This window comes from Carassius carassius, chromosome 49, assembly GCF_963082965.1.
Source record: "Carassius carassius chromosome 49, fCarCar2.1, whole genome shotgun sequence".
Taxonomy (NCBI): domain Eukaryota; kingdom Metazoa; phylum Chordata; class Actinopteri; order Cypriniformes; family Cyprinidae; genus Carassius; species Carassius carassius.
In genome coordinates, this window is record NC_081803.1 from 12,863,318 (window position 1) to 12,876,955 (window position 13,638).

At 36.7% G+C, this 13,638-nt stretch overlaps 1 protein-coding gene across 1 annotated transcript; it reads left to right on the plus strand.

Moving 5' to 3' along the window:
* The first annotated feature begins 1,083 nt into the window (after nt 1–1,083).
* Nucleotides 1,084–13,595, plus strand: LOC132132055 (hypoxia up-regulated protein 1-like). The gene is made up of 24 exons (XM_059544280.1): nt 1,084–1,385; nt 2,118–2,190; nt 2,356–2,449; nt 2,580–2,658; nt 3,125–3,279; nt 3,366–3,442; nt 3,535–3,716; nt 3,898–4,013; nt 4,128–4,314; nt 5,394–5,528; nt 5,622–5,704; nt 6,054–6,186; nt 6,364–6,551; nt 6,658–6,796; nt 6,915–6,969; nt 7,873–7,949; nt 8,081–8,233; nt 9,102–9,283; nt 9,415–9,502; nt 9,701–9,957; nt 11,913–11,997; nt 12,120–12,384; nt 12,529–12,621; nt 12,760–13,595. Exons 2-24 carry the CDS (start codon nt 2,124–2,126, stop codon nt 12,807–12,809), a joined length of 2,940 nt encoding a protein of 979 aa, XP_059400263.1. The 5' UTR covers nt 1,084–1,385; nt 2,118–2,123; the 3' UTR covers nt 12,810–13,595.
* The last annotated feature ends 43 nt before the right edge of the window (nt 13,596–13,638 follow it).

Below are 13,638 nucleotides of genomic sequence, written 5' to 3' on the forward strand. Positions count from 1 at the left end.
AAATTCGTTGATAAAATGTAAAACAAAATAAATAAATTGGCTTACCTTCCGATCACTTCTATTTATATAATTTGAAACGCCCCAATTACAACCAGTAATTGAATAATATATGCTTTATCCTTTTCTATCCCATAATCATTAACATATATCATTATATCAGACCCACCCAGTTTAACAGCTGTATTAAGTTTTCTTGTAATGAAATTCTCGACATCAACCCAAAATATCTTTGTGTGAATGCAATGAAAAAATTGACAAGAATAACCAATATTCAATTTAAAACGTTCCAATACATGTTTCACTGTATAAATTATATGTAATATTTTAAATAAAACTTACTTTACTTTGTTATTAACAAAGACTTTACCATTCTCCAAGACTTATGCCAATTTAAATCTCAAAATATTGATGACTAGAAAAATCTAGCTGGAGGATATGTAACATAAATTTCTAATGTATTTATTTGGTATGCAGTTTTTTTTAAATATTGATATTTCCAGTAAATATTGTAATAGTTATAGGCTATAGTCCAGATTATAGTTCTTACTGCATTTATTTTTGAGAAGGCACAATAGGCTACTTTACTAGGTATAGCCTCCATTACAATCGCATATTATCTGGGTCTAAGTGGAATTTTAAATTTGTCTAAATTTAATTTTGAATAATGTGTATAAGCCTCCATCACTATTAATGAACTGACTAACCAAAAATATATTATTTTCAAACCATATATAAAAAGGGGGATTTATGTTTATAAAAAATGTCTCTGTTATTCCAAATAATAATACTTTGGCCGGTTTATAACATGCAATGCATACAAGGAATGACGTAAAAGAATCACTGAATCGGTTCTTCGAAAATAAGTGTTTCGAATCTACCCGCAGAAATGAGTCGTGCTCCCGTCGCTGACATCAAAAACTACAACTTATCGCACAGCCGTTATGTTCCCCTATTTACGTGGACCAATCAGATCCGTGTTTAGTTACACGACTGACCACTCGCGCGCACTGGTTGGCACGTGGACCAATCAGCGCTCTCCATTCAATGGTAAAGAGGCGGGATTTACGAGCATAGCGATTAGCGTTTCACTCCGGGAGCAGCGAGTTGTGTGGATCCAATGAGATCACGCCGCGTTCGGGGCCCAATGTGTTAGAACAAGCCGGTGACTGCAAGAGCAAAACCAAGCAAGCGACGCGGCGTGGTCAAAGCATTGCTGATTAAAGCGATCTTCCTGCTTTCTGTAGGACATTAGATATTAAGGATCAACACAGAAAAGTTTTGGTTCATCATTAGGACAGGATAAGCCTCTCTAAATATTGTTGTTCAAGTGTCAAGAGGAATCTTCCAGTCAACAAGAGCCAATATAAAACTTGATCTCGCTAAAGGTAAGTGCCATGCCATTACTTTTTGTTGCTGTAGATGTTTGGGCTCATCTAATGTGTGTTTATTAGCCTGGTACAGTAGAGCGTCTGCAAGACCATCGGCTGCATTTACTTACATGTGAGCCTTTAAAAAGAAAGCGTTATGTTTTCTGCACATCATTAAACTTTAACATGGTCATGATGCTCTTCTCATTAGAAGCCAGCAGCCTCATTCAAGCTTACGTCACACAGGCTGTGCAACTAGATGTTTCCAATTTGCATTTTTGTAGTAGCATTGGAAATGGTCTATAAAGGGAGAACTGTGACTGTAAAAATAATGCCAAATGGGATTTTTGAATACGTTTTTACTATTGTTTCCTTGTATTATGTTTTGCACCTTGGCTCTAGTGTCTAAGTTCTTGCAGAAGAGCTCTGCAGTTGGTGGGACCTCCAGGAACAGGTTTGTGATGCACATGTTCCAAGCTTTGTCTGTGTTGTGGGTGGGATCACATCAAATCAGCATGTACCGAACTAGACCGGTCACTGCCAGCGGCCTCCACCTACACATCCATATGACATTCAGCCACTTTTTTATATCAGGATGTAGTACTGTCAGTTTTAGTAATAGAGTATGACATGATGATTTGAGGGATCTTGCATGGTTTTGATATGCTTCCTGTTTTATGGACCCGTCACAGCTGCATTGTGACTTTTAGCCTACATGCTATTGAAACAGGCTTTGTTTCTTTCCTGCAGGTCACAATGAGGGAAAGGTTGTCACTATGGGCAGCTTTTTGCCTAATAGTAGCATTCCTGCCTTCTCAAACCGGTAAGCAGCAGAAGAATTATGATATAGTCTTATATTTGCTCTAAATTTGCTTTGGTTGGTGCCCATCAGGATGAATTAAAATCTACCTAGATTTAATTATTTTTATGTTATGGTTTTCTTATCTACAGCTCAGAATTTCAGCTCTTACTGACATTTTTGTTGCAGAATCAGTTGCTGTGATGTCTGTGGACTTGGGCAGCGAATGGATAAAAATTGCTTTAGTGAAACCCGGTGTGCCAATGGAGATTGTATTAAACAAGTACGTTTAAAACCGTGTGTAAATTTTACACCTAAAATCCACAGATGTCACCTGATTTAGGATTTTAATAAAGCTATTTTTTCAGACAGCATTTTACCCCATTGTGACATTTAGCTTCTTTTTTGTGCAGAGAGTCCCGACGGAAAACTCCAGTCGCAGTGTGCTTAAAAGAAAATGAGAGGCTTTTTGGAGACAGTGCTTTAGGAGTGGTAAGTCATTGTATGATTTATATATATATATATAAAATAACATGTATATGTGGGAATGCCATCAGAATGAAGGCAGACCTGATTGCTTGGAAAATGTTTTTTTCACTGCCTTCCGTTCTTCTGGGAAAGTTATTACTTTCTACGAAATCTATTACTTTTATATTAAATAGTACACATTGTAACTGTGCTGCTTGATATTTTGTGGAAACATTACTAAAAAAAAATATTTCCTGTCACTTTTGATGAATTTGATGCATATTTGCTGAATGGAAGTATTAATTACTTACCCCAAACTTTTGAATGAAAGTGTAACCAGGTACATGGATTAAGGAAGAAAATGGTCTTTGATTTCATGCTGATGAAATTCTGTAGGATGAAAAACACCCCTTCAAATTCACTTTGTCTCTAACACCTTGTTGCAGCATATTTAACAAGCTTTGACTCCAGCATATTTTAATCATGACAGGCTGTAAAGAACCCCAAGGTGGTTTACAGATTCCTCCAGAGCATTTTGGGAAAGACCGCAGACAACCCACAGGTGGCACAGTATGAGAAACACTTCCCTGAACACCAGCTGCAGAGAGATGAGAAAAGAGGAACGGTGTTTTTCAAATTATCTGAGTAAGTAATGGATCACCTGCAGGTGAATTTGCTGGAGCTGATGTGTTTTACATTAATGTGAAAAATGATTCTTTTATATCATCCAGAGAGTTGCAGTACACTCCAGAGGAACTTTTGGGCATGATATTGAACTACTCTCGTGGTCTGGCTCAAGACTTCGCAGGTTTGATTTATAAGCAGTGTTTTAAACAAGTGTCTTGGTTTTTGCAGATTGGGAAATTTGGTAGCACCAATAACTTGATTTCTCCCTCACAGAGCAGCCCATTAAAGATGCTGTGATCACAGTGCCAGCCTATTTTAATCAGGCTGAACGCAGGGCAGTCTTGCAGGCTGCCCATATAGCAGGTCTAAAGGTCCTTCAGCTTATCAACGATAATACTGCCGTGGCTTTGAACTATGGAGTCTTTAGAAGGAAGGACATCAACTCTACTGCACAGGTACTTCTGAGAGAATTTGAGTGAATTAATTTATTTGGTCAACATTGTGTCAGCCAATGGTGTGGGTGGGACTATCTGTTTGGCCACCCAGTGGCAGACTGGAAAACCGTAAATTGACACTTTCATTTTGGTGATGCAGAAATTAAGTGGGATTTCTGACTTTTTTGTTTTGTTTTTGTAGAATATCATGTTTTATGATATGGGATCAGGCAGCACAACAGCCACGATTGTCATGTATCAGACGGTGAAGACCAAGGAATCTGGCACCCAGCCGCAGCTTCAGATCCGTGGAGTAGGGTTAGTCATGCTTGCCCCTTTTTCCTCCACTTCTTTTTGGCCACTTGGGGAGTGCATGTATATGTATATAATAATGTGTTGACTGACTATAGCTGTTTTTCTTTTAACGTTTAGGTTTGATAGAACACTCGGTGGCTTTGAGATGGAGCTGAGGCTCAGAGATCATCTTGCCAAGCTCTTTAACGAACAGAAGAAATCAAAGAAGGACGTGAGGGAGAATCTGCGTGCCATGGCCAAGCTCCTTAAAGAGGCTCAGAGACTGAAGACTGTGCTCAGTGCCAATGCTGAACATACGGCACAGGTATCTCAAACTCAAATAATTATCTTAGTTGGTCAAAATACAGTTTTATCAGTTTGCTAAAATTAAGTCAAAATAAATTAGCTTGAAATCGATATTCAGAATGCATACTATTATTGTGAGCCATTCATCCATCCATATGTTTCCTCAAAATATGTTCTCATTTTTAAATGATAATATCATAACTCCATATTCTGGTGAAACAACAGACTTCTCTGGTGCACCAGAGATACATATTTCATCATACACCAGACTTAACCCCCCCCCCCCCCACACACTTTCATACAATCAACTGCAAAATCACTTTTTGATCTGTCACAGTTTTTGAGTTCCGTGCCAAAAATTAAATGAACAAACCAATGTATAGAACAGATTTGCCAACTTTTATTTATTTTGACAAGTAATTTCACTCAGATGTGTCACAATTCAAAAGAAAATCTGTCTCTGCTTCCCCTTCATTGTGACTTTAAATGTGTGAAATGATCAGTAGAAATTTCTAGGTCACTATTCAAATGTAAGTAAATTTGTGAGCTTATCAGACATTCTTGTTCTTGCTTCCACTGAAGCACGAGATGCTTTGTATAATTCTCAAATTTTGCTCTTGTGGAGGTCATGCAGCTTGAGTGTTGCTTTCATTTAAAATGGAAAAAGAGGGACAAACCCGATGCTTTCCATTTAATAAGATTTAAATAAGACATTTTCAGCTTCATATATTCATTTTTCAATTTGACTGTCACTCAAATTGTGATGATTTAATTTGTAATTTGAAAATATTGAAATAGAAAAATGCAAAGGTAAATTTTTTATTATGTTTTAAGACATAATGACCACACTGTATTTAGTTAGTTTTATTCAGAACATAATATTTGCCCACACTGGATGGCCTTGATTAGATGGATGTTATCAAATGTCTTTCCTTGACTGGGTGAGATTTGTTAGACCTTCATTATGTGTAAACTCAAAAACAACTCTAGAATGATACACTCCGAGTTAAGTAATCTGTGCTGTGGCATTTCATTTGATTGTCTTCTTCAACCAAGTCTGGGTGGTTTTCGTGACCTGTTGACGTTCTTTTTCTCCAGATTGAAGGTCTGATGGATGACATGGACTTCAAGGCAAAAGTGACTCGCTCTGAGTTTGAGGCCCTCTGCGAGAATCTGTTTGACAGAGTGCCAGGGCCTGTAAAAGAAGCTTTAGCTGCTGCTGAAATGAGTATGGTGAGGAGCTAAATTGTATGGCATCTGCTTTATACAGGTTGTCTAAATAACTATGATTTAGAAATAATCTGAAATACCTTTGTTGTCCAACAGGATGAGATTGAACAGGTTATTTTGGTTGGAGGATCCACCAGGGTGCCCAAAGTGCAGGATGTGCTTCTTAAAGCTGTGGGAAAGTATGTTGTTGTTGTTTTTTTTTGCCTTAAAAAAAATTAATGTTTAACCTATAGTAGATACTTCTGATTGGCTGTCAATGGGAAAAGATGCTTTTTAGGAACCGAGTGGTGTAATTACAACCTCAATCAGCAGGGGCAAACTGGGATGTGCAAACCAGACAAATCTTGGCTTGCCCCCCTTGACTAGTAGTAGTTTAGGTTTGGTTCCTCCTTTGAACAAAATCAGAAACATTCAAAGAACATCTAATGCAATTCCAACATCTCATACAATTCGCATTAATTAACAAGTGAACAGATGTTCTGAAATTGGTACAATTTCAAATAATTTATTGGTTTCACATGTCTCCAGAGAGGAACTGAGCAAGAATATTAATGCAGATGAAGCTGCAGCGATGGGTGCCGTCTATCAGGCCGCTGCGCTCAGCAAAGCCTTTAAAGTCAAGCCTTTCTTGGTCAGAGATGCAGCTTTGTTTCCCATACAGGTGAGAGGGTCAAGACAAAGACCTTGTGCTCTTTTCAAGAATTGGATTTGTATTAAGTTTTAACTCCATCCTTACCAAGAACACAAATGTTTAATTAACAGACAATTAATCTGCATGTTTAATGGTCATACGACAGTGCTTAAGAAGTTCTCAGATGTTTTCTATCACCTTCATTAGGTCGAGTTCAGTCGTGAGACGGAGGAAGAGGATGGCATGAAGACTGTGAAGCACAACAAGCGCATCCTGTTTCAGAGAATGGCCCCGTATCCCCAGAGGAAAGTTATCACCTTTAATCGTTACACGGATGACTTTGTCTTCAACATCAATTATGGAGACCTCAGCTTCCTCAGTGAACAGGACCTGAAGTAAGTGACCAAGTTTGATTTATGTTCTGTTTTATTTGTTTACACTTTTCACAAATATCAGAACGTAATCAAGATAATATCAAACCGATCTTTCTTTCTTTCTCAGAGTGTTTGGATCTCAGAATCTGACAACTGTAAAACTGTCTGGAGTGGGCAGCAGCTTCAAGAAACATTCAGATGCTGAATCTAAGGGCATCAAGGCCCATTTCAACATGGATGAAAGTGGAGTGCTAAATCTGGACCGGGTTAGTACTGGATTTTAGTTTATAATGAATCGTGACATTAGTACATTTTCCAACTATATCACTATGAAGTTTTACTATTCCAGTTTAAGGCGGAAAAACTGAATTCTTAACTTTTTAGGTGGAGTCAGTGTTTGAGACCGTTGTGGAGGAGAAAGAGGAGTCCACACTCACAAGTTAGTTTTGGAAATGCTTAAGTATTTTGTACTTGCATACACGCATATAAGGGATGTAACGATTCACTCAACTAACGATTCAATTCCTGTAATTTTCTAACAATGAGATTTAAGACAAATTATCAATAAAATATAATTTTTTATTATTGCTTGGACAAAATGCTGCACATTTCTGTGTGAAATTTAAATATAACACTATAATATAATAATATAGCACTTCCATATTATTGCTCTTTTGCTGGGTTTGATTGCTTCTATTGTCACTTTGGATAAAAGCGTCAGCTAAATAAAATGTAAATGTAAATAACAACTAAACTGAAATTTTAAAACTACCCCCAAATCAAATCTATAAATCTCGCCTGTGCTCTTTCCATTTAAAATGAGAGGCGACATTGCATTTTAATCATGATCCAAACAAAGATGCTGCATACATGCAACATGAGCAGTTTTTAATCTAAATTAGATTGTATAATTTCAAAATTTGTAGCAAGTGTGAAACTATACAAAAAAATATCTGAATGAAACGGACATATCAGACTGGCTGAACGAGATGCAGATTCAATCTCTGCCAGCAGATGGCACTTAAAGCGTTTCCTGGGTTTCCGCTGTAAACAAAGCAGCCCTGCACTTATGAACTTAATATGCATTATAAAGAAAATACCATCTAAACTTTTCTGAAGACAGAAAGCTTCCCTCAGACATATATTCATATAAACTCCTTCCCATAATTGAATCGCGATTTTGTTTTTGCATCTCAACCGATTTTGAATCGTCACATATTTTTAGCGATTTTCAACCAGTTCGCGGTTAATCGTTACATCCCTAACACACACACATACATTTTTTTAAAATATTTATATATTATATTTTTTTATAATATAATGTGTGTGCATGTCTACACAGAACTTGGAAACACCATTTCCAGCCTGTTTGGTGGTGGCATCTCAGAGCAAAATGCAAATGTGACTGAACCAGTTACGGTAATTCTGCTTAATGACTTTGACAGACATTTAAATTTACTTTTTTTTTTTTCTTTTTTTTTTTTTTTTTTTTTTTTATTGTTTTTGACTTTTTTTTTTTTTTTTTTTTTTTTTTTTATATAACGGTTCAGGATGAAGAAGAAGTGATTCCAGAGGCTGGAAAAGACCAAGACCAGTCAGAGAAACAGGAAGAGTCTGCCCCGGAGAAATCCGAGGAGGGAAAAGAGGGAGAGCCTCAGGCAGAGGAGAAAAAAGATGACAAAGAAGATAAAGCGGAAACTCAGGTGAGATGATTCCCAGTTAATCACATTTCTGGAGAGGTGCAGAATGATTATAGAACCTCTGGGCTTTCATGAGACTCTAATTCACTAGTTCCGACCTGTTATTCTCAGGAGGGACTTTTGACTTCTCATGTTTTATTATACAATGTGCCGTGCCAAACACCTGACTAGAGTTTCTTGTAGATTATTACGTAACGTAGATTCTTTTATTTATTCGTTATCTTGTAATAATTTATTTCAGTATACTGTAATATCTAATATGTTGATCAAGAATACAAATGATTCTTTTTAGTAGTAGTTCTTTCTTACTGACCAAATTGTATTTTGCATTATTTATTATAAATAATACTAAGCAGTTATTTTAATTTTGAGAGTTAGGGTTTTACTGTAATTAGCTTTTTTCACCTTGACTATTAATGACAGGGTTCCCATGGTCCTGGGAATATCAGGACATTTAAATATTTTTAAGATATAAAGTTTTATTTAAAGTGTTTTTTTTTTTTTGCTAAAAAAAAATTACGGGGGCAAAATCAAATTTATATATATTTTTTAACCTTCCAGTCAGTCATGGACTTTCAAATGGGAGACAAACGTCTAGGTTTAATTGTAGTGACAAACTGCGTTGTATTGTTACCGACACCATATACAAGTTTCTGCCCCTCTGTAAAATTGTACCTGTTACAAAAACGTGAACATGTGAATTACTCATCACTTACGTCAGCAAGGGTCAGACTATAATTCTTAAATTGCAATTTGAACCATGTATTATTATATTGCAGTTTCATATAAAGTTACCAGCCACTCTCGAGTTACTCCATTTGATTTAGTTCTGGAATCTGTCTAGAATTGAACTCTCACCTCCATCACACAGGGAGAGACCGAAGCCGAAAAGACTGAAGAGAAATCAGATGCTGAGAAAGCAGAGGAGACCGAGGCGGAAAAGAAATCCAAAATACAGAAAAAGAGCAAAATCTCAGAAGACATCACAGTGGAGCTTGAGGTGAACGATGTTCTCGATCCCAGCACAGAGGACATGGAAGTGTCCAAAAAGAAGTAAGTGTCTCTTGCTTCACAGAAGTAATTAACGTGGAGAATGAATTAACTGATAGTGGGAAATGGGACAGACACTTTATAGAACCTGAAGAATCTCTAAAGAATTCCCATGTGTTCCTCCCTCATATCAGGCTGCAGGATCTCACTGACCGCGATCTGGAGAAACAGGAAAGAGAAAAGACCCTGAACAGCCTGGAGGCTTTTATCTTTGAGACGCAGGTATAATGAAGCTCTCTACAGTGCTTGAGCAGTGACTCATAGATCCAGTGGTGTGACAAAGAAGCCTAAAAAGCTTTATTTGCAGAGCTTTAGGTGAAATCTTTAGTGGACGTAAGGCTGAATGATGATGGATTTTTTTTTTTTTAGGCCAACTATTCTTTTGAATGTACAACACATTTTTTCCTTCTCTCTGTCTAGGATAAGATGTATCAGGATGAGTATCTGGCTGTTGTGAATGAGGAGGAGAAAGAGCAGATCACAGGAAAGCTGAGCGAGGCTTCTAGCTGGATGGATGAGGAGGGATACACTGCTGGCACTAAGGAGCTGAAGGAGAAGCTGTCTGAACTAAAAAAACTTTGTAAAGCCATGTTCTTCAGAGTGGAGGAGAGGAGGAAATGGCCTGACAGACTGGCAGCTCTCGACAGCATGCTCAACCACTCCACCATCTTCCTCAAGTGAGTGAGAGCTGCATCATGACTTCATCCCATTTTCTTTTTCTTTCTCTCTTAAAGAGAGAGTTCACTTTCAAAAAATTTTTTGTATGTTTTAGCTTACCTCAAAGACATCCAATATGTAGGTTTCTTTGTTTCCTCAGTATTTCCCATTTTGATATTTTTAGGTCAAACCGTTCTTGTCTGTGACTCATATAATGGAGGTCTATGGTCACCACCTCAAAGACTAAAGAGCATGCACAGAGGAGTCCAAATTAAACAATTCCCCATCGTAAGTACACATTGATGACCTAAGACACAAAACGAGCGGTTTGTGTAAGAAAACGAACAGTATTTATATTGTTTTTACCTCTTGTACACAACCACGTCCAACTGATCTGAGTTCGCGAGTGCTTCCTGATGTGACGTGCGCGCGCTCTGGCTTAGTCTGCGCAAGCGTGGAAAGCGCCGAAAGTGATCTCTCGCGCATGAACGTCACTCATTGTTTACGGTTTACCACACGATACACCACCAATAGGCACTGTCTGAAATATAATGCAGTAATTGTAATTAATTTGTTTATAATGCACCCTATAATCGTTGCGATAATAAAAATACAAGACATTACTCACTCATTGGACGTCGCCTCCAGTTTATACGTGGCAAACTAAAGACAACGTGCAAAACGCTGCGTTTCAACAGTGGAGAAAACTCAGGAACTTCAGTCAGGCAGGTGTGTGATGCGATACTGTCAATGTCCTCGTCTTGTAGTTGTTCCACTCATGACAACATATGCTCTCCACTTCTGTTGGCATCTCACAACACTTGCACTGAAACACCACCAATTTTGAAGAGATCTCTATCTCTCTGAGGCTTGAAGACGTGCTGCTGCAGCAGATCGCTCCTGAGTACTTGATCTGTGTATTCTGGTTCAAATAAATATGGTTGTGAAAAAAATTAAACGTTGTCTATGGATGTATTGAAATCGTCTTCCATTGCAATTTCCTGTACGTGTTAATGTTTAGATCTTCACAGTGAAAGGTAACACTTCCGAAATCTCTGTGTAAACCATAGACAGTAAGTGTAAACAATGAGTGACGTTCATGCGCGAGAGATCACTTTCGGCGCTTTCCGCGCTTGCGCAGACTAAGCCAGAGCGCGCACGTCACATCAGGAAGCACTCGCGAACTCAGATCAGTTGGACGTGGTTGTGTGCAAGAGGTAAAAACGATATAAATACTGTTCGTTTTCTTACACAAACCGCTCGTTTCGTGTCTAAGGTCATCAATGTGTACTTACGATGGGGAATTGTTTAATTTGGACTCCTCTGTGCATGCTCTTTGAGGTGGTGACCATAGACCTCCATTATATGAGTCACAGACAAGAACAGTTTGACCTAAAAATATCAAAATGGAAAATACTGCGGAAACAAATAAACCTACATCTTGGATGCCCTTGAGCTAAAACTTATCAAAATTTAATTTGAAAGTGAACCATCCCTTTAATAAATAAATTAATGTATAAAAATAGAATTTACAACTATTTAATGTATACATTAATTAATAGTTTTAAACTTATAAGTCTGTAAAAATATTGTAATACATTTATTAATTTAATACTTGTATTTTAAATACAAATTTCATTAAATATATTTTATCACATTTTTATTATATTTCATTTATAAAAATATTTAATACATTTTTTATACATTTTATTACCTTTATTACTTTTTATTTTTAAATAAACAAAAATGGATCTAAAAACATTTTCAAATAGTTCTTACAAAACTACATTTCTAAAAAAATTTAAATATTAATAAAAATGTAAATATTTAATACATTTATACATTTCATTGCCTTTTTATTTAATTTCATATTCATAAAAAAAATATATGTATTAGGCCCATTTTATTTTTAAATGAATTGATTTTTGTCTTGGTCCTCTCATCTCTTGTAACTTCCATGGGATGTTGTTCATAGGAGTGTTAGACTGATTCCTGAGGCAGACCAGATCTTCACGGAGGTTGAACTGAAGATGCTAGAGAGGGTCATCAATGAATCAATGGTATGCATTGCATTTCTTAACCCACATTCAGATTTCTTTCATCCTTCCTCATCAATTCTACACCGTAATCTCTTTTGATTTCTCTCTTCATTTTATGTTTTTTTTTTTTTTTTTTATTGCAGACTTGGAAGAATGAGACTGTTGCTGAACAAGAAAAACTGTCCCCAACAGAGAAACCGGTTCTGCTCTCGAAGGACATTGAAGCGAAGCGTTCCCTCTTGGAAAGGGAGGTCAACTACCTGCTGAACAAAGCAAAGTTTGCCAAACCAAAGCCTAAAGATAAGGCTAAAGACAAGAACGCCACCTCCACAGAGAACAGCAAAGCTAACGACACCGCTAACAGCACAGAAGATGCAGAGAAGGTTATACCCCCCAAGAGCGATGATGGTGAGACAGTGATTTATTGATTTAACCTTAGCATAATTTTATTGTATCAAATCAGTAGACCCCTAATATAGATTTTACAACTCTTCCTTTAGTTACTTTTCCTGTTGATATGCAGTAAATCTGCTATTTGAATTGTGCTTTTAGCTAAAGAGGTGAAGCCGGCAGAGGAGCCTCCAACTGCTGAAGAAAAAGAAGAAACCATACTTGAACTAAATCCAGCAGAAAATACGGATACAGGTAATTCACAATCGACAAATCGTCCAGAAATCAGTGTGGATGTAAAGTCATTTCAACATGCTCTGTGATCAAAAATAACAGAATCTATTAATTGAATGGCTTTATATAAATACATGTAATATGTTTGGTTTTTTGCAGAATCAACAGAGAGCAGTAAATCTGAAAAACACATAGGGGATGAATTATAACATCTGGAATTCTTTAAAGTTATTTTGTTATATTTATTGACTCTAAGTGGTTAAAAAAAAAAATCCCTGGCCCCCTCAGCAAATTGGAACATTTTGACATATTTCAGTAGTTTTAGTTCAGTGACCCTGAGCCAAATGAGAATACCAATCCCAACTTAAAGCTTTGTGCTTTTTCCATTTGTTTAATTTTGCTTCTTAATCCATAAATGAATGATCTTCTCCCTCAGAAATATGATATCTGTCTGTTTGAGTCACAAGGAAATCTAAATGGCATGCTTGACTAAAGCAAACATGCTGCTGTCCTTTGTGTGTGTAAATGCAGATCATTTTGAAATGGTTGTTTATTTCATGTCCTCTGACTCTAGACAACTTTGCTTTGCGTCCAGAAATGTATATTAAGGAAATGTGAAGTTCCTGCTGAATAGTTGCTTAGCAGTTTGTCACATCTTGTCAAAATCTTCAGTTTTTTTTTTTTTCTGGTTCACCTTTTTCTATTACCAAAACATCTGTTTGTATCTGTGAGCATCTTCTGTGTTAAACATCTGTATTTATGGACTTCAGTATGATTAGTATGCACTGCACTGACATCAAAAGATTTTCACACAAAGGTTTTTTTTTTTTTTTTCCTTTACTGGTTTTGTCTTTTACTTGTTTTCATGTGCAAGTCTGTGTGGAGAGAAAAATGTGGAAATGGGAAAAGATTGTTTGTAAACCGTTAATAGTCTCTGTTTAGTTTTTTTTTCTTTGCGCATTTTGGTTAGAATAAAGTTACTTTATTTTACTGTATTTAATATAATTTCTGGATTTAATTTAGTGTTTTTAAATAAAA

Coding starts and splice junctions, on each gene's coding strand:
- LOC132132055 (XM_059544280.1), top strand. CDS start 2,124: ATGAGGGAAAGGTTGTCACTATGGGCAGCTTTTTGCCTAATAGTAGCA. Junction 8,234..9,101: donor AAGATAAAGCGGAAACTCAG/GTGAGATGATTC, acceptor TCCATCACACAG/GGAGAGACCGAAGCCGAAAA. Junction 9,958..11,912: donor CACTCCACCATCTTCCTCAA/GTGAGTGAGAGC, acceptor TGTTGTTCATAG/GAGTGTTAGACTGATTCCTG.